Here is a 25,829-nt window from a genome sequence, read left to right on the forward strand (position 1 = left end):
GACGTACTCCTTTTCCTATTTGGAACCAGTCTGTTGTTCCATGTCCAGTTCTAACTGTTGCTTCCTGACCTGCATACAGGTTTCTCAAGAGGCAGGTCAGGTGGTCTGGTATTTCCATCTCATTCAGAATTTTTCAGTTTTGCTTCACACAGTCAAAGGCTTTGTCATAGTCAATAAAGCAGAAATAGATGTTTTTCTGGAACTCTCCTACTTTTTCCATGGTCCAGAGGATGTTGGCAATTTGATCTCTCTGGTTCCTCTGCCTTTTCTAAAACCAGCTTGAACATCTGGAAGTTCATGGTTCACATACTGCTGAAGCCTGGCTTGGAGAATTTTGAGCATTACTTTGCTAGCGTGTGAGATGAGTGCAATTGTGCGGTAGTTTGAGCATTCTTTGGCATTGCCTTTCTTTGGGATTGGAATGAAAACTGACCTTTTCAGTCCAGTGGCCACTGCTGAGTTTTCAAGTAAATTACAAACGTTTATTTTAAAATAACAAGGAACATGTTCTCAAGAAATGTAACTTCATTTCCTAAAACAAAATAAATCAAAAAGATGTAGTGAGAAGACCAGCATTGCTTTACATGAAGACAACTGTTTCTATTAATATATTGAATCTGTTGTGACAAGTCATTTTGCTTGAAGTATATGAAGAAAATATGGCCTCACACAGAAATGTCATTGGAAAACTGGAAAGTAGCCATTTCAGATGTGGCAATTTCTTAAAGATTAATTGTAGTAGAGTCTGAAAGTCTATCAATGAACTTTTTGCACTCTGTTACATTAAAATCCATTAGTTTATCTTGTTTTTTGAATGGATCTTTTACCCAAGCCTGATTTTGTAACATCGTACGTTGGTGATTTGAAAAATTCTGGTTCACGGAGTTACGCAGATGTTCCAAATGTTGACACATTTCATTATATATACAAAAAAGCCACATTCATTAATACCACTACTGATCTCATCAGAAAAGACTTTGTCCAGTGAATCCAATATTGTCTTTATGGGAGTGAATAGTGGTGAGAATACAGTACCTACTAACAGTCTGGAGTCACTGTTTTGATCCTTGCTGAAGAACCAGCAGTTTTACCTACTTCTTTTAACACCATCAGCGAAAAAGGCAAATAACATCTTAGTATTATCAAAGTAGTTTTGACCTTTCAGAGTTCTGGAAAGTGCCTCAGGGAAGCCCAGGGCCCTGCAAATCACACGTTTGAGAATCACTGAGGTTGAAAATCCCTTGGAAAGTACAATGAAGAGAAAAATGAGAAGGTATATAATAACATCAGGAAAAAGTAGGGTTAAAAAACTATACAGTATTTTTTTCAATTGTAAATTTAAATTATGCACATAATTACACACACATATATGTGAATATATTTATCAGTGTAACAATAAGAGAAGGAGGCCAGAAAGTTTAAGTTGGAGGATGGAATCCTAGTTCCTCCAGTCAGTGGCTGTGAGGACCTTGTATAATTGTCCAAACCTCCACCCCTACCCTCAGCACCCGTGTCTCAACTTCCTTATTTATAAAATGGGGATGATGATAAAAGCGCCCCTTCAATAAATTCTGGTGAGGATTAAATGAATTAATGCAAGTAAAGTGCTTTAAAAATGTCTGGCATGTGCTAAGTTGTGTGAGTGATTACATATCAGCTGTCATAATCGAATGAATATGAAATTTCCCCATTTCCAAGAAAAACATAAATGGCAGAAACTGAGTCAAGAAGAAAGAGAAAAATCTATCAACCAGTTGGTAAAAGGGCTTGGATTTGGCCTCAGCCTCATTTTCCCAAGCAGCATCTTCGAGCAGCACTTCCCTCCTCTCTCAAGCACATCCGGAGCAGATCCCCACAACTCTCTTGTAACTGTAGTTAATTCAAGTACAGGTGATGTCACTGGCCTTAGTGGCAGCAACAAGGAATCTGTTCTTTAACTCCTTCTTTGCTCTCCCTTCTCTGGGGACCCAGATGATGAATGCGGTCAAGGGACAAACATCTCTTTACTCACCTGAGGGTGCAAATGCAGCCCTCCTCTGGGGTCACTGCTCCTCCTGTACCTGCCATCTACAAGATGTGTGAAAAACCTGGTCCTGCCTCAAACCCTCCATGGGCAAATGCCATGGGCAAATACAGCTACTGCCTCCTTGCGGCTGGGGTGAACACAAGCCTGGATGATTTACACAACGTGACTGACCTCCCAGAATTACACTAGCTTTGCTACACCAAACTGAAGGGTATAGCCTGCTTCTCAGGTATCCCGTCACTCCCTTCCACAACTCTCCATTCTTTTTCAAGGATCAAGATGCCTGCTGTCAACTACACTGGTCATTCTCCCCTCCCAGTAGTCATTGCCATTCTGACAAATTTTCTCAGGGCTCTCTGCCTCAGTTGGCTGCAACAGTGACAAGAGGAGCCACTAGAGTCTGAGGACATGGATGCCCTGTTTTGATGCTCTCGCCCTTCCCCAGCGATTGGCATATAGCACACGGGAAGGAGGAACAGCTGGGAATGGGTAAGACAAGAAGGCTTGTTTAGCCTTCCATCATTCAGGACAACTAAGGAACTGAGGATATTTAACCTAGAGGGAAATGGACTTCAGAGAACATGGAGCTGTCTTGGCATTCTGAAGAACTGAAAGGGAGTGTGATAAGCTTTTCCTATGTGATTCTGGAGTAAGGAAGTAGGACAAACTGGTTAAAGCAACAGCAATCAAACTTTCAATACTTTAATAACCACCATCAATTACAACTGCACCTAACTGCAAGCTTCTTGCCTCCTCAGAGGCAAAAAGATGAATATGTCTTAGGTTGGGATGTTGAGGGAAGGGACAGAAATTAATAAGAGATTACACCAAGTCCTCAATTTTTTTTTTTTTTTCCAAATCAACATACTTAATACAATTGCACAGTTCTGAGAAAATAAGCTCTGAGAGGACAAAAATAGCAAGAAGAGATTATAACATGAAATGCTGGATTTGTTTTTTTCAGATGGCAGAGATATGAATACTTTACACCATGCTATGCCAAGCTAAGTCGCTTCCGACTCTTTTGCGACCCTATAGACTATAGCCCGCCAGGCTTCTCTGTCCATGGGATCTCCCAGGAGATAATACTGGAGTGGGTTGCCACGCCCTCCTCCAGGGGATCTTCCCAACCCAGGGATCGAACCCACATCTCCTGCAGCTCCCGCATTGTGGGCAGATTCTTTACCACTGAGTCACTGGGGAAGTAAAGGCAATGGCAAAAGGAAAAGAGATACTGATTAGACGGTACCTGGCTGGCCTTCAGACCAATTTCCCAGTAGTTTGCTGAAAGCAGCCCAGTAAGGCCTGGGGTAGCCCAAAGGCCATGAGCAGTCTTTTCAGTTTACATCCACATACATTAGAAATACTATCTGGTGCATGTGCTATGTGGTAAAGGCACCACCTTAGATAACCCTCAAGGTATAGAAATGAATTTGGGGAATTCCCTAGTGATCCAGAGGTTAGGACTTGGTGCTTTCACTGCAGGGTTTGATCCCTGATGAGGGAACTAAGATCCCATAAGCTGCGCAGCATGGCCAAATAAACAATAAAAGTTAATTTCACCTATTCACTCACTGAAATATTTGAGCACAGTTGAAACAGGCACTTCCCCAGGGCTTGGGATAAAGCAAAGAACAAGAGAGATTATTCTGGCATTCCTGGAGCTTACTTTTTGATAGAGAGGGGTATAGGGAATGGCCCAGTATATACGGGAAGACTACTAATGTTATAGACCAAAACAGGTAGTGGGTAGTAGAGAAGACCCAGAGCTCCAGCTGAGAAGGCAACACGCACCAAACCTACCCTGTCTGGAGTTGCGATTAATGACTGTGCTCTAAATTATGTTGCTCTGAAGTGCTAATGAAACGTGCAAGCTCAATGAAAATCAGAACACATTTGAATAATAAGCATCCCTTTATTTGCTGACGCCATTACAAAAACCGATTACATTAGCAACAAAAAGTGTTTTCTTGAGTTGAAGTCAGAGGCAGTTACTCCCCAAAATGTTAAGTAAAACAGTGTACAACATCAGTATTAAAATGTTAAATTTTACATTGTCTTTACCACTTTTGATCTTCTGAACAATTTTATTGAGCAAAATAAGATAAAAGATTACATGTTTATTTTATCTTCAGGAATGTAAAGGTCTAATTATTCAAACAGTTTTTATTATAAAACTAAACTCTGAAGGTGTCTACAGAGTTGGCTTTTTTCTCTCTTTAAATCAGTAGTCTAACAAGGATTAGAAAAGACAAAACTCTGTTCAGTGTTTCTGACAAAGTAGAAAGGGTGAAAACATAAATAAGGCTTTAATTTGGCAAAATATAATACAATGCCTTCTGTTTTCCTTGAATGAACAGCTTCCCAATTACTTCACTCTGCAAAAGATCAGAAAGAAACAAATTCATTTTAAAACAAAGAAACAAAAGACAGTCAGAAGACGTCTATCAAACACCAAAGGTACATATTCCATTTGATCCAGCACGGCCCTTTCAACTAAAATCAGAACAGTCAATACTAATGGTAATCAGAAATAAGAGAAAAATCTCAGGATTCAGAAGAAGTTTTCAGATGGATTTTAAAATATGTGAGCCAAAACCTCAGACCAAACTGAGAATAATGTAGGGATTTTGAACCCTATTTAGAAAACATTTAAGAAAACAACATTGGGAATCCATTTGTATTACTGCTCCTCTCAAGAGACTATAAAGCTAATAAGATAAATCAACAGCATTGAAAAGAGACTGAAATTTATAACTCTCCACCCACGAATAAATAATTTAAGTTTCAGAAATTTTCTAAGGCCTTTTGAAACTTTCCAAGTCAGATAAAATGACCAAAGAAATTAAACTTCAAAAGTCATTAAAAAAACTAAAAGAATTTAACCATATGCAACATGTGAAGTTTGACTGGATCCTGGTTTGGAAAAAAGTAACTAAAAAGATATTTCAGGTATAAGCAGAGACACCTTAAAAAAGGGGTGATATTATAGAATCACTGTTTGTGTGATTTTGGATGTGACAGTGATACTACAGATTTATAAGAGAATATCTTTGTTCTTGAGATGCATACTTAAGTGCTTAGGGATAAAAGATCATGTTATCTGAAAGTGACTTTCTAATGGTTTAAACAGCAACAAAATATGTATACACAAATAAAAAGATGAAGCAGTTGAAGGGTGACTGAGTGTTATATATTCTTTCAACTTTTCACAATGTGTGAAATTTTTCAAAAAGTTGAGGTGAAAAGAAGCAATCAGAAAGTTAAAAGTAATCACTGGCTATCACATACTATAATTGAAGCAAGATTAACAGCCGATTAGAAAGTCTACATAGGCCACTGTTACATTAAACTGAGAAGTGCTGTGTAAACACATTACAGAAAATGAAGGTCCATATGACAATCAAGTGTAAAGTATAGAAACAGAAGTTAGTCTTTATCTGAAACATTAACTCTCATACTTCAATACACCAAAAAAGAACTTTTTTCTTTCAGAAACAAAAGACAACTGTATCATGAAAAAATCTATTTGTTAAAGGGAGTAAGGAAGGCACATATATAACAAACACATAAACAAAGTTTCACCTCACTTTTCCTGGATAGCTTAAAAGTCTCTCCAATTCACTATTGACAAACTAAATATCAACTTCAGGAAAAAGCCAGGACTGAAGGAAGAAACTAGAAGAGGCTGGCAAGAGAGGGTTAGATAGAATGAGGAGAAAAGAAAGCAATGCCAACACGGATCAGAACACACAGTGCTTGAAGCAGGGCGGAGAAAAGTACAGATTAAGAGCACAGGGCCTGGGCTCAGACCACCTTGATTTAAATCCCAGCTCAACTAGTTCTAGCTATGTGACTTTGGGCAATTTACAGAACCCCTTTGGCTCTCTTGTAAAATGACAATTAAAACATATTAAGGGATTATTATTAACAATCCCTACCTATCTACTGCATTGGGTTGTTGTGAACATTTAAATGAATGACCACATGCTAGAAGCATGTTCATTCTTAGAGGAACACTTACAAAGTGTTAGCTATTAAAACCATCATCCTTCTTCCACATGATTCCACACACAGGTTCCAGGTAAGGGATCCTGGGTGTTTTGGTCTCAATGTTTGTGTCTCCCTCTTCCTCAAAATTCCTATGTTAAGATTCTAATCCCCATGGTAATGGTATTTGGAAATGGGGCCCTTAGGAGACTCCACTCATGAATGGGATTGATACCCTTATAAAAAGAACCCCAGAGAGCTCCAGTGCCCCTCTTGCCAGGTAAGGACAGAAAAGAAGATGGCCATCTTTAACCAGCAAGTGGGTCTCATCTGACAGAATATACTGGTGCCTTGATCTGAGACTCCCCCAGCCTCCAAAATTGTGAAAAATAAATCTCAGCTGCTTAAGCCAGTATATAAGATTTTTGTTATAGCAGCCAAACAAAGACACTAGGGTAATAAAGTTTTCTGGTATGGTCAGATATACACTTGGAACACTTAGAGACCAGGCAAATATACAACATAAGAAAAAGTAGATATCTAAAAACAAAAAAACTTATACTACAAAATACTAGTGTTACCAGTCCAAAGCTATAAAAAAAATTACTTTAAAAAGCATGGGGGAGAGACATTCCTGGTGGTCCAGTGGTTAAGAATCTGCCTTCTAATTTGCCTTCACAGGTTCAATCCCTGGTCTGGGAACTAAGATCCCAAATGCTGCAGAGCAGCTAAGCCCACATCCGCAACTAGACAGAAGCCAGAGTGCTGCAACTGAGACCCAACACAGCCATTAAATAACTAAATATATATTTTTAAAAAAGCATGGGGGAATGATAGCCTTCTTTTTGGAGAGGTGGTGGGGTGGGAAGAGAAGAATAGGAGATGAGTAGGCAGATCTCCAAGAGGAAAAAAAGGTTAATGTTTTCCAAATTAAGGATACAAGATAAATACACCTACCCCTACAATTCAGAGAAATGCTAAGTTCTGTGTATTAGGATTTAGAAAACTAAATTACTGTATATTATCTCTCTCATTTTTGCCTTTTAAAAATAGCTTTTCCCATACTGAAAATGTACACCACTACCTTAAACAATTCACATGCACTTGAAATACATAATAAGAAGAAGTAAGATTCCTGGTGGGAATGTAAATTGGTTCAGCCAATACGGAAAACAGTATTGAGGTTCTTCAAAAAACTAAAAAGAGTCAATATGTTATTGCTGTTGTTTAGTTGCTGAGTTATGTCCGACTCTGCAACCCAATGGACTAAAACCCACCAGGCTCCTTTTTCCATTTCCCAGGCAAGAACTTTATGGCAAATAGATGGGGAAACAGTGGAAACAGTGGCTGATTTTATTTCTTTGGGCTCAAAAATCACTGCAGACGATGACTGCAGCCATGAAATTAAAAGACGCTTAATCCCTGGAAGGAAAGTTATGACCAACCTAGACAGCATATTGAAAAGCAGAGACATTACTTTGTCAACAAAGGTCCGTCTAGTCAAGGCTATGGTTTCCAGTAGTTATGTATGGATGTGAGAGCTGGACTGTGAAGAAAGCTGAGCACCAAAAAATTGATGCTTTTGAACTGTGGTGTTGGAGAAGACTCTTGAAAGCCCCTTGAACTCCAAGGAGATCCAACCAGTCCATCCTAAAGGAGATCAGTCCTAGGTGTTCATTGGAAGGACTGATGCTGAAGCTGAAACTCCAATACTTTGGCCATCTCATATGAAGAGTTGACTCATTGGAAAAGACCCTGATGCTGGGAAGGATTGGGGGCAGGAGGAGAAGGGGACGACAGAGGATGAAGATGGCTGGATGGCATCACCAACTCAACGGACATGGGTTTGGGTAGACTCTGGGAGTTGGTGATGGACAGGGAGACCTGGCGTGCTATGGTTCATAGTGTCAGCAAAGAGTTGGACATGACTGAGTGACTGAACTGAACTGAATATAATGGAAAAGATACTAAAATGTGTGTGTGTGTGTGTGTGTGTGTGTGCTGTATACCATAAACTAAAACAAGATTGTAAATTTACTATACTTCAGTTTTTAAAAAAAGTAATAAACTATACCTAAATAAAATAGGGGGGAAAAAGAGAAGATTCTTGACATCAGGCATTAACCTATAAATTTTGATGATTAAGAAATTTGTATTTCCAATTTAATCATCTGGTAGTATTGATAGTTTTAAAAGAGTTAACAAGAGGGAGTATACACTGAGGAAAAATGATGGCTGAAGTTAAAAAACCAAGGATAACACAAACATTTAAAAGGCATAAAGAAAAGCTGTGGGAACCAAGGGACCCCTACAGAGGGGTAATCATTGTCAGTGCTGGATAGAACCTATGCAAGGAGAGTTCTCAAGTGCTGGTGGGCCTCTGAATTCATACAATCCATCTAATCCGCATGGTACACTACTGATCACTCAACCACCCTTTCACTTGCCAAAAGTGGACTTATGTTCACCAGCTGACAAAAGAATGCTGAGTCATCACTCAGATAAGCTTCCCGCTAAACAACAGTTCAGTTTTAGTTGTGTTGCCAGGGTATATGTATTTCTTTTAACAAATTACACACTGTAATTTTATAAACCAAGAAAAAAAAATCTGAAAAATAAAAGTGTTATTATTGATAATCAGTGTAAGGCTCAAATTTTATATGATTAAGACCAAAGTGGAAACAGGAAAGCCAAAATGGTTCAGACCACACGTCTGAGAAAAAAAAAAGAAAATAACTAGAGAATACTTTTGAGATGCTAGTGAGATATTATTGACAAGGCCTAAGGGAAAAGGGTAACAGGACAGCTTATAATTTTGCAGGTTCTCAGATATGAAACCCTTCTATGGACTGACCTCACCATATTTAGAATTCATAACTATTTGCAGTATCTTGTACACAAAAGAAGATCCTGTATCAGCTCCAGCAATTAGGCAATCACTAATGAATGACATGGAATGACAGGTCATTTCATCCAGTTCCTGGAATAGCAGAAAAAGAAGCCTTTCTCCAGAGTAGAGACTAGTAAGTAAAGAAGTAGATACTATGAGGATAGTTACTTCTTTTAAAAATTTTTAAGCAGTGAAATAAAAAAAAACTAGGATGGTATCCTGAAGCAGAAAGTTAAAATAAGATATTTGAGCATGTTTTCAAGACTAAACAGAAGCAGCATGTGGAGAAGAAAACAGGACTGAAGATGTGGGAAGGAAAGCTGCCCTGGGACACAGGAAGCAAGGTTATTTTCTCAGTTAGGGGAGGCTGGTAAAGTGGCAGAAGTGTAACTCTAGGCAACTGAGAAGCCAGCTTACCAAGGATAAAAGACTGAGATATGATTCTTGTGACAAGTTAGAAGAATGAGTTGAGTGTATGTGCAAAGTCTTCTTAGAGGTAACTGACCTGAAATAGCAGCTTAAAGAAGAGTATGTACTAAAGGCAGGCAAGACAATCTACAAGTGAGATAGAATGCCCCTGGAATCAAGATGGAGGTCCCTCCCAACTTTTTCAGGGCACCCAACCTATCCCAGGGCTTTCCTGGGGGCTCAGTTGGTAAAGAATCCACCTGCAATGCAGAAGACCTGGGTTCGATCCCTGGGTTGGGAAGATTCCCTGGAGAAAGGAACGGCTACAAAATTGTATTCTGGCCTGCAAAATTCCATGGATTGTATAGTCCATGGGATCACAAAGAGTCGGACATGACTTAGCGACTTTCACTAACCTATCCTGAGGCCTCTGCATAAGCTAAGAGTCCCAAGTTTGAGTGCTGAAAGGGAGAATTCAGTGTAAGTTGCCCCGTGGCATTGCCACAGGCCACTCCACTGATCTCCAGGACAGCATGCTTATTTTAGAACAAACAGCTTCAAAAGAAGAATATCTACAGTATTCAGTGCATACCAGAACATCTTAATTACCCAAGGCATTGTGACTTAAGTCATTCTTAAAACAGGTAAAACCCAGGGACCAACAATTAATTCATCAACATGCATTCTCAGGTCATATGGGCAATAAAATTTCAAAACATAGTTTGGCTAATGATGGTTTATTTATCTTCAGCCAAGACTTTCACTTCAAGAATTAAAAAATGTATTTCTTTGATTACCCATAAGCAACTTTAAATAAAACCCAGCTTCCAATGTAAATTGTGATGACAGTTTTTCAGTTCAGCATCTTATGTGAAAGGTCAAAGAAGAAAAGTATCTCTATATGAAAATACTAATTCAAAAGGGTATATACACGGCTCTGTTCATTGCAGCATTATTCACAATAGCCAAGATTTATAGAAACAACCTAAGTGTCCACTAATGAATGAATGGATAGAGAAGGTAAACACACACACGCACACACACAATGAATTACTACTCAGCCATAAAAAAAGAAGGAAATACTGCCATTTGCAACAACATGGTTAGAACTTGGAAGTATTATGCTAAATAAACTAAGTCAGAGAAAGACAAATAACATGATTTCACTAGTATGTAGAATCTAAAGAAAACGAAACAGACAAAATAAGACAAAACAAAAACTCACAAAACAGAACAGCTTAGTGGTTACCAGAGGGGAAGGGAGTTGGAGGGTGGGCAAAAGTGAAAAAGGAGGTCAACTGTACGGTGACAGATGGTAATTAGTCTTGTGGTGGTTATGACCTTGCAATGTACACAAGTATAATGCTATAATCATGAAACTTAGATAAACTTTAAAAAAAAAAGTATGTATTTTTTTAAAAAGGTATGTATTTTCTTCTCTAAACTACAAGATCAAAGTATATACAAGATAGAAATAAAACTCCAAGAAAGCTAAAGTTGTCAGTTGAAGGTTTTGAGAGAGATACAGAGGGAAAATCTCCACTATGGTAACAAGAGTTTCTATATTTATGGTAAATATACACTGTATATACATTCACACACACTATGTCAATTATCCACGGACAGACAGCAATTCTTCAGTTATTCTTACCTAATACCTGATAGTGTTCTTTCTCCTTTGTGAGCTGTTGGTTTACTGCCTGAAGCAACTGTTGTAACTGTGTTACAGTCTGATTTAGACTTACAGACATTGTCTCCTTCTCAGAAGACTCCTAAGAAAAAGATTAAAGAGATGAAAAACCCTAAGCATAAGGAAAAGGCATTTGCAACCAAAATCAGAAAATATTTTATTGTTGTTTCACACACAGATATAAAAAATCTGAAAGATGACATGAAAATTGACAATAAAACCACATAGAGCATAGTATTTGCTACCTCGCAGTGCAAGATAGTCTGCACCTAAGCAAGTTTAATGTTATATAAATGCTGTCACTAGGCTACACAGGGAAAAATAAAGAAACTATGAATATCAGACAAAAATATTTTTCTGCTTTCATAAAAAAAGTGTACAAAGAGCCAAAGGAGAATACACTCACAACAACAGAAAAAAAACAAACATATATTGAGCTCTTACAAAAGTTGAGGCATTGTTGGGTTACCCACTATTCTAAGTCTTTTATATAGTAATTCATTTATTCCCTGCAACAATCCTACAAAATATGTACTATCATCATTACCTTTTATGGAGCAGCTGAAACCCAGAGAGGCTAAAGAGTTTCCCCTAAGTCAGTCACACAGCTACTGAACAACAGAATCAGGATTCAAATGCAAGGAGCAGAGTCTACAGTCATAAGTAGTATACCATAATACCTCCCAACTCAAACCTAAACATTAATGTAATATCTCACCAAGCTAAAGTGAAAACAAACATTAATAAAAACACAGAATTTCAGATAAGATACCTCAAAGAAAAGATGACCTTGAGTTAAGAATGCAACAAAATTGATGGAAGCATATTACAAAGGCATTTTTTCAGAGATGGATCTTGTAGATTTTTCATTCTTCACATAATTTATAAGGTAATTAGCTCAGAGATTTGGACCTAAAGAAAATGCATACCGTTTCTTGGGAAACATCACTATTCTCAATAACAGTAGTGTCTCCAGCAGCTTTTACTATTTTTGACTGGATAAGATCTAGTGACTGTTGAGCCTGTAAGGAAAGCAATATAGAGCCTATCAATACTACAATTGATAGATAACTATATATATATATATATATATGAAAAAATGAGTGATTTCCTTACATATTTTGTGTAAAACTAAAGCTCTTCTCACAATACAACATAAAAGTCAACCTGTTCAAGTTTTTTATCCAAAATCAAATAGCTGTCTCCCCTACCAGATTATAAAAACACATGCTCACAAACAATGAAGGAAATGTATAAAGAAATTAAAAGCAGAAATAACCTCAGTGGTATTTAGGTTAGATCAAGATCACATCAGTGATATTAGTCTAGATCAGAGGCTGGCCAAATCTAGCCACACTTTGTCTTTGTACAGTTTATAAGCTAAGAATGGTTTTTACATTTTTAAAGAGTCATATTAACAAAGAGTATGTGAAAGAAACTATAGGTGGGCAGTAAATCCTAAAACTTTTGAGTTTGTTGATTCCTGGTGTGAATCCCTTGTCAGTGCATATACGTCCTAATGGAAGACTGGTAGAAAATGTTCTGTACGTGGGCTTTTAACATACACATTACTTCATGAAAAATTTTGTTATCTTTTTACATGTCAGTAAATATTTATATGCATTTCCAATCACGAGTTACACAATATTTCTATTATATAGATATGGGGCAGTTCACTACCAACTATTATTGCCATTTTATGCCAAACAACATGGCATATCCATATCTTTGAGCACCTGTTTAATATCTTTAAAGCACCTTCTGAGAAAATAAATTGTTAGGCTAAAGCTGCATGTTTTATTAGTTTGTCCAGTGTCAAACACTAAAATCAAGTATCAAAGTAAATCAGATTGCTCAGTTTTGACAACGTATTATATATATCTAAGTCAGAGCTCCAAAACTTAAGTTCACATTTTCTCTACTGGCCACAACATCAAAGAAATATGAACCAACTCTAGAGTCCTAGACTTTTGCATAATAATTATAAGCTATAATCATATAGAACCAACAGAAATATTTCCTTCAATCTTTCAGAAAGTGACATATTTGTTTTGCTGACTGTATCTCCTATAAACACAATCATAGCTTGAAAGCAGCTCTGATAGAAGCATATACAAATTACACTATTAAAAATCTCAGCAGAATTACAAATAACTTGTCAAACTAACACAAAGAATAAAAAACGTAATCCTAAATATCACCCATCTATGTGAGATTAAGAGAAACATACTTCTACAAAGAAATAAAGGAATAAATTTCTGAAACAGCAGAGATCTACACTTCTTTTAGACACATGAGATGAGGTGAGGTGAAAGTCGCTCAGTCATGTCTGACTCTTTGCGACCCCATGGACTGTGGACTGCTAGGCTCCTCTGCCCATGGAATTCTCCAGGCAAGAATACTGGAGTATGTAGCCATTCCCTTCTCCAGGGGATCTTCCCAACCCAGGATTCAAACACAGGTCTCCTGCATTGCAGGCGGATTCTTTACCGTTTGAACCACCAAGGAAGCAAGAAGATCCAAAGAAACATACTTTGTAAATGACTATATAAGCAAATCCCAATAAAAAATATATGAATGTAACCAAATTTTTTAAGAGTAATATCAATTGAATTCAAAATGTAATCTGTACTTTACAAAGCAATTAATTATATAAATATGATGAAAAGCAAATTATGAAAAATGGAAAAACAAGCCAAAAAGTCTAGTTCCAAATATCTAACTATGTAGCAAACAGCTTAAATTTAAGAACAAATTAATGGGATGATGCAAAAGAATAAATCAGAAGTTAGCAGTATGTCAGCTTAAGACTCAAAGTACAATACATTATAATGATACGGCATCTTCAGGACAAGCAGTGTCTTACCTTATGCAAGTCACCAGCTACTTTCTGTCTTTCACTTTGTTCAGTTCTAAGTTTTGCATGTGTTTCATTTAACTGTTTCTTTAACTGTAAAAATAAAGGAACACCACAATTAATTTAATTCACATCCTTCTTTGATTACGCTGAGATCCCTAGGACTGAAGAATGAATGAGAAAGAATGGGATCGCTAACAGTTATTATGCACAGTGGATTAGCCAATATGCTGCATCAGATGTATAGAAAAGCTGTAAGCAGTGGAGATTCCAATCTGTAAAGCTAAACTTAAGAAAAGCTACAGTAACAAACTAGAGTTTAAAAAACTGCAGATATAAAAACAAAACCATAAAATTACAGTAGAGTGTTACTATTTTAAGTACTGTTGTTGTTCAGTCACTTAAGTCGTGTCCAAGTCTTTGGGACCCCATGGACTGCAGCACACCAGGCTCTCCTGTCCTTCACTATCTCCCAGAGCTTGCTCAAACTCATGAGTGATGCCATCCAACCGTTTCATTCTCTGTCGGCCCCTTATCCTTCTGCCCTCCATCTTTCCCAGCATCAGGGTCTTTTCCAATAAGTCGGCTCTTCACACCAAATGGCCAAAGTACTGGAGCTTCAGCTTCAACATCAGTCTTTCCAATGAATATTCAGGACTGATTTCCTTTAGAATTGACTGGTTTGCTCTCCTTGCAGTCCAAGGGACTCTGAAGAGTCTTCTCCAAAACCACAATTCAAAAGCATCAATTCTTAGCAGCGCTCAGCCTTCTTTATGGTCCAATTCTCACATCCATATATGACTGCTGGAAAAACCATAGCTTTGACTATCTGGACCTTTGTTGGAAAAGTGATGTCTGTGCTTTGTAATACACTGTCTAGGTTTATGTCACAGCTATTTTAAGTATTATTCACTATTCATAAAGCCTATTTGCCCACATTTATTTCAAATTAAAAGGCAAGTAATAAAGTTTACTAATTGTTTAAAGGTTTTCTTAACCTATATAGTTAAGAATTATGTAATATTTTTAAAAACACTGAACAGAAAATGAAATCTTCAAAAATCCAGTAAAATGAAATCTTCAAAAATTTAAATGTTGTTCATCATTTAAGATGTCACTAGAGAAATGAGTGCAAGACCACAATGACTTAACTATACCAACAAGAAACATCTTAACATATACATCTCAACCAACTTGTTAAAAGTTATAAAGTTGTATTAAACTCCAGTGTCAATACATACTGCCTCTTCTCTCAGTATTCTGAATAATTATGAATGAAGGAAATGGACTGACAAAAATAACTTTTTTAATTAAACTCATCAAATTAATTGATTATGTCTCTTACCCATAAGCAAAGCATTCCAAACAGTTCTGGAAACCCCAAAGGGGAAAATATAAGACACTAGCATTTCAAACATGTAGAAACAATCAGTGCACGCAAGACATGACATTTGCAAATCTGATTTTGCAAACTCTTTCCAAATCCTTCAGTTTTCGCTCCTTTATTTAACTCTGATTTCATACATCAGAGAGGTTATTCCTTTGGCCCAGGAACATACAATGTATAAGCAAAAACAAAATTACTTTAATATATCTTAAAATGTGGAAGTTACCCTGAGCAAAAGACAAACAGAAAGATTAAAATGAAGACTGCAAACTCAAGGCAAAAACAATTTAATACTGTTCAAAATGACCTTTTGACAGAAGGGTCAAAATATACAAAGAGAGCACCAGGCTAAATGGAGACTCAACATAATCCTTGGGTTTGAAGCTACTATTGGAGTCAGCCACGAAGCACCAAAGTTAAACGTAAAATCTCCAACAACTGTAGTTAGAAATGGATTTTTTAAAACCACATTATAGGATAAGCATATCCCTTAAAGCTGTAGCATACCACAGTACCAATCTGTGCAATATATAGCCAGTGTACCTAAAATTAATCCTACATTGCAGTGGGAATGATTCAATTCAGGTAAAATGAAGGTAAATTTTATTTTAAAACTAGAAAGGGGTGTGTGTATGGACAGGGGGTCAGGATGGGGACTTGATGTGTGCATTTCATAGACAGCCCTACTCTGAAAATTGATTCCCATGGATCACTGCTGTAACACTGCTTAACATGAACGAGTTAAGAAATTTTCTTCGGTATACAGCAATACTAAAAAGAAAATTCCAAATTTGGCAGCACCAACTTATAGTAAGGAGACAATCAGCTTATTGCAATTGTACTAGAGTTCATTCAGGTACTTTTTAAAAATCTAGTAACATTTTTAATTTTTAAAAGTCACAGACAGACATAATGACTATTGTTTGAAACATACAATAAGATAGTCATGTTTATGTAACAAATAAGCCTGTCAGTGTAAATTTCCAGAAAATTTAAGAATGGGAATACAGTGTACTCTATGTCTTTATACAACATTTAGCTAACTCTGAGACTGTAGTTTTAAAATTATTATGCTCTGAATGATATGATGATGGTAAAGAATTCCATAAGCTTTGCCTTATATATAATGTACAGAAATGCCAGTTAAAATAAGAAGCTAGATTGGATCACTGCCCTTGAAAGAAGAGTATGTATCTTCCACCTTCACTAATCTCCTTCCATGTTAGAATATAAGAGGCCCAGTTAACTATGGTAATTCTGAGAAACTTTACAATGCAGCCAGTGTTTACGTTGCTTGTTTAATGTCTTTATTCACTGAAAATAATGCTGTTGAAGAAATTTGGTTTTATAAAACACAGAAAACTTTTTTGAAAAAGAGTTGCAAGCCACACATGCCATTGTTAGGAGCTAAGAAAAGAAGGATCATCTTAGAAATCAAGAAAAGACAGACCATCTTGAATCATCAGAATATGCAGATTATCTTAAACTTTAAAAATGCCAAGCTAAGGGTGTTAGCAAGGAGAAAGGTTTGGATGGCTTCTCCACATGTCAACACAAGTGTTTTCAGAGCCTACTTGATACACAGTGGAGAACAAGCTTCTTACCAAATTTAGCTCTTCATTCTGTCTTACTGCTTCAGAATATGAATCATCAAGTTTTTTCTGCAATTCAGTCAACAGATCTTTCAGCTGCAATGAAGTTTAGAGTTTAAGATTGATCTCCTTATGATATCCCATGTTTGTATGCTACTTGGAAGCTCTGCCACAAACAACTTACACTGAAATATTTTATCATTCTGTTATAAATTTAACTTCACCTGAGAAGCAAAGTTGAAAAAATTCTATTTTAAGTACCTCTCTGACTTCTGTAACATAGGTAGATCGTTCCATTTCTGCCTTCTCTAGCTCCATTTCCAAATGCTCTCGTTCTCTTCTCAGCTAGCAATGAAACAAAGAAGGAAAAGTTAAGAAACAAATTTAAGATACTTCCCTACAATGAAAAGTTACAAGACTTACTGAATCCAAAACTATACCATCTCAATAAAAGTATAACAATCACATCATTAGATAAAAGAAATCTTAAAACACAGCCTTAATGCTAAAAATGAGGCCATAGGTTACAAATCAAACAATGAGATAACATACATTTTCAGTATCTTTATTTTCTCTTCTTAACCGATCTAGCTCTTGCTCCAAAGATGTGAATGACAACTGCATCTGAAATGTGAAATAATTATAAGACTAAGTCAAACCACCAATGATACAAAGGCTTTTCTATCTTGTAGAATTTTAATCAATTAGATACTTCGGAGGTGGTTTTTTTTTTTTTGGAAGGAGAAAGAGTGACTTTCTTTACCAGGCAAAGGGAGAAAACAGTAGGCTACTCCCTCAAAAACTGTGTCCCCAGAGGTGTTTTTTTTTTTTTAATGTATCTCATTTAAAGCCATAACTTAATTTTAAAAGCCCTTAAAAATGAGAGTGTCACATATAACTTAATTTAAACTGTGATCAAAACTACCTCATTTGCATGACATTATATGAGGTCCAGCTAAAGTGCTTAATTTTAACAATTAACTGATAATCAGCTTCATCAATCCCCAAATGTATTATTACAGAATACCATCAACAATTCTAGATTCTGCACAGGTTGGCCCAGGAAAACAAGTGAGCAAGAGACGGCACTCTTTACCACACCCAAGTACTACTATTCATTTTATATGAGCATTCAAGATACCAGATTTGGGCATCTTTGAAGACTCTGAAACCACTTTCCTGATGGATATGGAAGGAAAACTGTAAATAGAAGAAAAACTAAGACTACATTAACAACATTCAGGTCCCATGAACAGAAGAAGGTCTTACTATTTCTTGAATACTATATCATGAGTCACAAATCAGTGTTTGAAAACATTGTGAACACCAAATTATTTGCCTTATGTTATCGCATTGTGGTTCTTCAACACCGCTTTACATTCTGTTATCATAGCAGGGCGGGGGGTCGGGTGGGGGGGTGGGGGTGGGGGTGGTGAGGCAGGGCTCTTTAAAACAGTGTTTTTAAAACTCTTTAAAACACTGTATCATTGCGGGGGGGTGGGGGGGGTGCTCTTTGAAACTCTGTGTTGGCCCCAGAGTTTCACCCCCAGTAAGCTATGGGTGGGGCCTAAAAGCATGTCTAACAAGTTCCCATGAGATACTGATGCTGCTGATCCAGAACCCCCACGTTGAGAACTGCCAGTTTGTTTGGATTTTGTTTTTTTCCAATAGTTCACACAATTCTTACTTATTTTTTTCACTAAGCTTTCTTTAAATACCTGTTTAATAGTCTTCTGTGATTCATCAACCTTAACTTTCCATTTATTCTCTTCTTGTTCCACACTTCTCTGTAGCTTCTGTAAAATTCCTTCCTATGAACACAGTATAGTTGTTCTGAAAAGTTCACGTTCTAATACAAAGATAAACTACTTAAGCCACTAAGTAATAAATTAATAATTATTTTAAAATGTAGATTAAAAATCATTTCCTACTGTTTCTGCAAGGACGGATTTGTATTTTTCACACTCTAGTTGTAACAATGTGTGCATTTCATCAGCTTCTTTCAACTTGTGCTCCAAATCCTGCAAAGAATGATATAAATAAAAATTCTCTAGTTTTACCAGAAAGTTTTGTGCTTCAAATTTGTTTCTGAACTTATTGATATATTAAGATAAATGGCTTCTGTTTTATCATTAATCACTACATTTCAACCTTCTCAAATGGCAGTGAAATTCAATGACACTGTTAAGTCATTTGATTTTCCTAATAAAACTCCCAGTCTGGGACTTCTCTGGCATTCCAGTGGTTAAGGCTCCATGCTTCCAATGCAGGGGACACAGGTTCGAACCCTGGTCGGGAAACTAAGATCTCACATGCCAGGAAAGAAAGTTTAGTCACTCAGTTGTGTCCGACTCTTTGTGACACTAAGGACTGCAGCCTGCCAGGCTCCTCTGTCCATGGGATTCTCCAGGCAAGAATACTGGAGTGGGTTCCCATTCCGTTCTCCAGTGGATCTTTCCAACCTAGGAGGTGAACCCAGATCGCCTACATTGCAGGCAGATTCTTCACTTTTTTGAGCCACCAGAGAAGCCAGGAGAAATGGCCAAAAGATAAAACTTCTAGAGTATGTTTAATACAAAATATAATCATACAATTTTATATAAATAGGTTTGTCACTACCTAGTGAGACAGTAAAATCAAAGCAGATCATCATATGAAATAAAGTCACAATGCCACAGGGTTATATTCATGCCACTTGAGATACAAAAAAAAATGAATCTCCCAAATTTTAGCAGTCAAGCATAAAAATGCATCTAGGCTCTGAACACTCCTGAATAGTGTATTATGTCAGTAAACCAGTCAGGTTCTACCTATTAACTGATCTTTACTTCCTGAACCCAAACTAAAAAGAGAATCAGAGATAAATATTCAGTTTTATAAATGATTCTCCAAGCCAGGCTTCAGCAATACATGAACCGTGAACTTCCTGATGTTCAAGCTGGTTTTAGAAAAGGTAGAGGAACCAGAGATCAAACTGCCAACATCTGCTGGATCATGGAAAAAGCAAGAGAGTTCCAGAAAAACATCTATTTCTGCTTTATTGACTATGCCAAAGCCTTTGACTGTGTGGATCACAATAAACTGTGGAAAATTCTGAAAGAGACGGGAATACCAGACCACCTGACCCGCCTCTTGAGAAATCTGTATGCAGGTCAGGAAGCAACAGTTAGAACTGGACATAGAACAATAGACTGGTTCCAAATAGGAAAAGGAGTACGTCAAGTATATTGTCATCCTACTTATTTAACTTATATGCAGAGTACATCATGAGAAACGCTGGGCTGGAAGAAGCACAAGCTGGAATCAAGATTGCCGGGAGAAATATCAATAACCTCATATATGCAGATGACACCACCCTTATGGCAGAAAGTGAAGAGGAACTCAAAAGCCTCTTGATGAAAGTTAAAGTGGAGAGTGAAAAAGTTGCCTTAAAGCTTAACATTCAGAAAACGAAGATCATGGCATCCGGTCCCATCACTTCATGGGAAATGGATCGGGAAACAATGGAAACAGTGGAAACAGTGTCAGATTTTTTTTTTTTTGGGGCTCCAAAATCACTGCAGATGGTGACTGCAGCCATGAAATTAAAAGACACTTACTCCTTGGAAGGAAAGTTATGACCAATATAGATAGCATATTCAAAAGCAGAGACATTACTTTGCCAATAAAGGTCCGTCTAGTCAAGGCTATGGTTTTTTCAGTGGTCATGTATGGATGTGAGAGTTGGACTGTGAAGAAGGCTGAGAGCCAAAGAATTGATGCCTTTGAACTGTGGTGTTGGAGAAGACTCTTGAGAGTCCCTTGGACTGCAAGGAGATCCAACCAGTCCATTATGATGGAGATCAGCCCTGGGATTTCTTTGGAAGGAATGATGCTAAAGCTGAAACTCCAGTACTTTGGCTACCTCATGCGAAGAGTTGACTCATTGGAAAGGACTCTGATGCTGGAAGGGATTGAGGGCAGGAGGAGAAGGGGACGACAGAGGATGAGATGGCTGGATGGCATCACTGACTCGATGGACGTGAGTCTGAGTGAACTCCGGGAGTTGGTGATGGACAGGGAGGCCTGGCGTGCTGTGATTCATGGGGTCACAAAGAGTTGGACACGACTGAGTGACTGAACTGAACTGAAGATAACAGAGCTAAAGAAATGACAAATACCAGCTTTGTACACATATCAAATTTGAGGAAGACAATAGCATTTGCACCAAAATGTACACAAAATGAAATCACCTTATACTTTCTGAAAAGATCACTATTCTACTCATAATGTAGTTATTATCTTTCCCAAACTTAAGGACAAATTCTGATTTATTCTTTTTTTCTACATTTGTTTAAAATATACATACTTTACTTCTTGAACTAACCTTAACCTCCTCTGAACCTGAAGCTGCAGCCACACATTCTTTTGCCTTCTTTTCAAATCCATGCAACCATTCACTATAACTCTGTGGAGAAAAAAATCAAATAACTAATTTTTAAAAATACCTAAATGAAGTAAGTAAAAAAAAGGTAAATAACCAAATTGGAAGATTATAAAAAGAAACCTATGTAGACAAACACCATCCCTATGGAAATCTCAAAAAAGATTATAGTTGTTAAGTAAGTTGTACATGACCTGGTCTTGAAAATAAACACTAAAAATATGCCTGTGTACTATATTACCATCAAAATCAAATCTAAATTTATTTACCCTGTCCAAGGATATTTGCAAATAAATTCAGGCCATACAGGTAAGATTTGGGCTCAAACTACTCTCTATCACTAACCAGTGCTGGGACTAATAGATTCAATCTTTAAGACAGAGAAAGCTTAGATTAAGCAATTTTTCAAACTTTTCTTTTTTTAGGAGATAGTTCTACAGAGATACACTGGTCAGAAGATTTTAGATTCTATGAGGGTGTTCCAAGCATTATGAAAATACTTGAAAATAAATATTATGAAACATTTAAAAAATCATAATGAGAAATAAGAATACATGAACATTTATGTGTTTAAAATCAACAAAAATTATATTTGTACTGTAAGGTTAGCTGAGGCAAACACAAGGCATTCTTATAGTTTTAGTCATTAAAATAAATTATTAAATTATTAGTTAAATATTTTAAAATAAATTATTAGTTAAAAATAAATTATTCTAGATTTTTTTATGCTTCTTGTCTAAATTTTAAACTCTGATAAAGTGTGTTTGGTAGATACTTTAAAGCAAATTTCCTCTTAGGTCTTTTAGGTCTTTGAAAGTGAAAGTGAAAGTCGCTCAGTCATGTGTGACTCTTTGCCACCCCATGGGCTATACAGTCCATGGAATTCTCCAGGCCAGAATACTGGAGTGGGTGGCCTTTCCCTTCTCCAGGGGATCTTCCCAACCCAGGGATCGAACACAAGTCTCCCGTACTGAAAGCAGATTCTTTACCAGCTGAGCCACAAGGGAAGCCCTAATAGTGGAGTGGGTAGCCTATCCCTTCTCCAGCAGATCTTCCCCACCCAGGAATCAAACTGGGATCTCCTGCATTACAGGCAGATTCTTTACCAACTGAGCTATCAGGGAAGTCCACTGATAGGTCTTTGGTTTAGTTTAATTCAAGATTTTAAAAAAACACACACATATGAAATTTATATTAACTGCTCTAATTAAAAGCTTTAGTTATGTGGCTGAATCAGGATTCTCTGTATTTCATCAAATAAAAATAAAAAACAAAGAAAACTGGATGCTGAGATCACCCTGTAGTGCAATATCCCATAGTACATATTAGTCATAAAAGTCTCTTCATTTAAAAAAAAATTACATTCCCCTGTGGCTCAGTGGTAAGGAATCCTCCTGTAATGCAAGAGATGCAGGAGACATGGGTTCAAATCCTGGGCTGGAGGAGGAACTGGCAAACCACTCCAGGATTCTTGCCTGAAAAATTACATGAACAGAGGAGACTGATGGGCTATAGTCTATGGGGTCGCAAAGAGTCAGACATGACTGAGCACAATCATAAATTTGATTGATGATGAAAACATACTATTAAAATCCTACTTAGCTTCAAATACTAAGATTCCATATAAATTAAATTCAGTTGAAAAATTGTTTAGACACTTAAAGTATATAAACTTCCCTTCAATCTCTATCATATAGTTTAGATCTCTTCTCTGCAGATTTTCTTAGCAAAAAAGCAATAGAAAACAGTTTACAAAAATTACTTAATGTATAAAAGCCCTTTTATATCTACTGACTATATTAATTTAATATTAAATTTAATTATTATTGCTTTATCTTAAGGAAAATAGTCTATTATCCATCATATCTCTAAAAACTTATATACTAGACTCTAAGTAGCACACAGAAAACTTAATATATTTCTTAAATATAGACTACATGCAAAAGTATTCAACTTTTAACAAGTGGATGAACAGAATCCAAATATAATCATCCATGTCTTACAGTGATTCATAAATATTTATAGTGTAAAAAAGGTTTGGTGGTTGCAGGTGGGTAATACAGCTGTTAAGAAATAATTTGCTACATTAAAAAGAATTTTTAATTCTGGTGATATTATATAATCTTAGAAGAGAAATACAAAGCATGAACTCTTCTGGCTCATAAAATACTATCAAACAAATCTCCCAATTTCATTATTCCATTAATGAAATATAGAGTAGGAATACAGAAATAAAAACGACTTATGGCTACAAAGTAAAAAAATATGAAATATAGGAAGAACAACTCCTCCTGTGTTTATTGTAAAAACAGCACTAGAACTGACAATTTATCCATATTACCCAGAACACAGTATTTCATCAATTCAACCAATTATCTATTAAGTCATCAAACCTGAATATGTCCTCAACAGTTACAATGAAAACAGAAGCATTTTTGCTTCTTCTGCAAGTTAGACATAGAATATACATAGATAAAACCTAAGAGAGCAAGCAGCTAAACTCAGACTGCACAGAGAACAGGTCATTAAGTTTACTTACATCACACCTGGCACCCGAAGCCCTCTCCTTAGAGAAATATCCTGATTCAAAATTTGGGGCAGGAAATGCATATGATAAATTCAGGAACATCTTATCATACCACTAAGCAAAGAAGCTACCAAAGATTAGCAGGGCTGTGTCAAAAAGATTAAGCTCCAAAGGGCCAAAGAAGCATAGGCAAACACTGCTGTTGATTAATTGCTAAGTCATGTCTATGTTCAACTTTTTGCGACCCCATGGTCAATAGACTCCTCTGTCAACAGAATTTTCCAGGCAAGAATACCAGAGTGGGTTGCCACTTCCTTCTCCAGAGGATCTTCCCAACCCAGGGATTGAATCCACATCTCCTGCACTGGCAGGCAGACACTTTATCACTGAGCCTTATGGCCCTCCTAATGGAAGTGCACAACACTGCTCATGAAATAGTCTTGCCTCCACCCTGTCCTACCCCTGGAGTGCTGAGTCTGAATCTAATCAGGCCTCCACTGATTACCAATTTACGAGATACACAAAGGACAGAGGAACATACTGACATTACAGGGATGCAGTCAGCTAAATCCAGACTGGGAAAATGAACTTGAAACCACTACATTAAAAAAAAAAAAAAAAAAAAAAAGTGGGCAAGAAGGTATGCTGACAAAAGGGAACCTGTGGAATAAAAAGGATCTAGAAGACATCTTAAATCAGTCACATGTTGACTTTATTTGAATCCTGACTAAAACAAACTACAGTAAGTTGTTATTATTTCATTAAAATAGATTGTATCACAACTGAAGAAATCCAAGTATTGGCTAGATGTAGGATATAAGAAATTTTTTAAAAATATAACAATAGTATTTTTTGAAAGAATCCTTATTATTTAGAAATATTTACTGATGAAATGCTCTGATGTTTGACTTCCTCCAAAATAAAACTGTCAGTATCAATGCATGTCGTATAGGTAACTGTTAAGGTGAGATACAAGGTACATCAGGCTCATTATGCTATTCTCTCTACTTTTGACTGTATATATGATTTTCCATTAAAAGAAAAAAGGCCTCTATTATCATTTTAGAAAACTACATGCACACTCACTGGCTTTCTTTCTCTGCCCTCAAATATTCATTATATTCTCTGAATCAAGTAAACTTTTCTCTCCCATTTAAAACACATACAATCTCAGATAAAACAAGCTATTCTAAATCATCTTCAAGACTTTTGCTTAAAAAGTTAACGGATAACCAAAATCTTAAGTTTTGAAATAAAAAGAGCCTAGTTCTTAGTATTAAATACTTTTAAAAATAAAGTGTTCTTAAAATTAAGAAGGAATCACCTAAAATTAAGTTCTATTTTTAATAAAGCCATTAAGAATATTACTGATTTATTAACCACTACTGAGTCTTCCCTGGTGGCTCAGACAGTAAAGAATCTGCCTACAATGCAGGAGACCAGGGTTTGACCCGAGTCGGGAAGATCCCCTGGAGACAGAAATGTCTACCCACTCCAATATCCTTGTCTGAAGAATTCCACGGACAGAGGAGCCTGGTGGGCTGCACTCCATAGGGTTGCAAAGAGTAGGATACAACTGAGTGACAACACTTTCACTTTCAACCACTATTGACTTATGAAGAAATATTTCTTTCCCATTTATGATATTTATAACCTAAATAATGTCTTATATATAAATTTTATAGATTATAATAAAGTAGCAATTGAAAAAACACAAATTATTTTGAACCAAGTTAACTGATTTTAACTACTCAAGACACCCTAGGTTAAAAATGAGAAAGACTGATAAGCACACCATTAAAACCAAGTGCAGAGTGCAAATGCTACTTATTCACAACTTCCTTAAATAATGATAAAGATGTCATGTTTTAAAAAATAATTAATTAATCTTACCAAATTAGAAGGGACAGACACCTTTGGAAATAATTTTTTGAGAACTTCTTTAGCTTCTAACTGAACAGCTTCTACGTGTTGTTGTCTTTCCTAAAGCAGAGGAAGCACCAAATCAAACTCAGAAGATTATAGAATTGAAAAATTAA

General features: G+C 36.5%; 1 protein-coding gene across 4 annotated transcripts in view; it reads right to left on the reverse strand.

Annotated features, from left to right (window-relative positions):
* Nucleotides 1–4,275: 4,275 nt before the first annotated feature.
* The window catches only part of KTN1 (kinectin 1), a 110,053-nt gene continuing 88,499 nt past the window's right edge, over nucleotides 4,276–25,829 (reverse strand). For 2 of the 4 annotated variants that reach the window (XM_070377788.1, XM_070377786.1), the window contains 11 exons: nucleotides 25,684–25,773; nucleotides 21,207–21,287; nucleotides 18,772–18,861; nucleotides 18,559–18,651; nucleotides 17,393–17,464; nucleotides 17,102–17,185; nucleotides 16,853–16,936; nucleotides 13,871–13,954; nucleotides 11,934–12,026; nucleotides 10,966–11,086; nucleotides 4,276–4,404 (listed from right to left, as the gene is read on the reverse strand). In XM_070377788.1, coding sequence (XP_070233889.1) covers nucleotides 4,400–4,404; nucleotides 10,966–11,086; nucleotides 11,934–12,026; nucleotides 13,871–13,954; nucleotides 16,853–16,936; nucleotides 17,102–17,185; nucleotides 17,393–17,464; nucleotides 18,559–18,651; nucleotides 18,772–18,861; nucleotides 21,207–21,287; nucleotides 25,684–25,773 — 897 coding nt within the window. In that variant the 3' untranslated portion in view covers nucleotides 4,276–4,399. The remainder of the gene's footprint in view (nucleotides 4,405–10,965; nucleotides 11,087–11,933; nucleotides 12,027–13,870; nucleotides 13,955–16,852; nucleotides 16,937–17,101; nucleotides 17,186–17,392; nucleotides 17,465–18,558; nucleotides 18,652–18,771; nucleotides 18,862–21,206; nucleotides 21,288–25,683; nucleotides 25,774–25,829) is intronic. The other 2 variants (XM_070377789.1, XM_070377787.1) reach the window with 1 other exon arrangement.

This window comes from Bos mutus, chromosome 10 (genome assembly GCF_027580195.1).
Source record: "Bos mutus isolate GX-2022 chromosome 10, NWIPB_WYAK_1.1, whole genome shotgun sequence".
Classification (NCBI taxonomy): Eukaryota; Metazoa; Chordata; class Mammalia; order Artiodactyla; family Bovidae; genus Bos; species Bos mutus.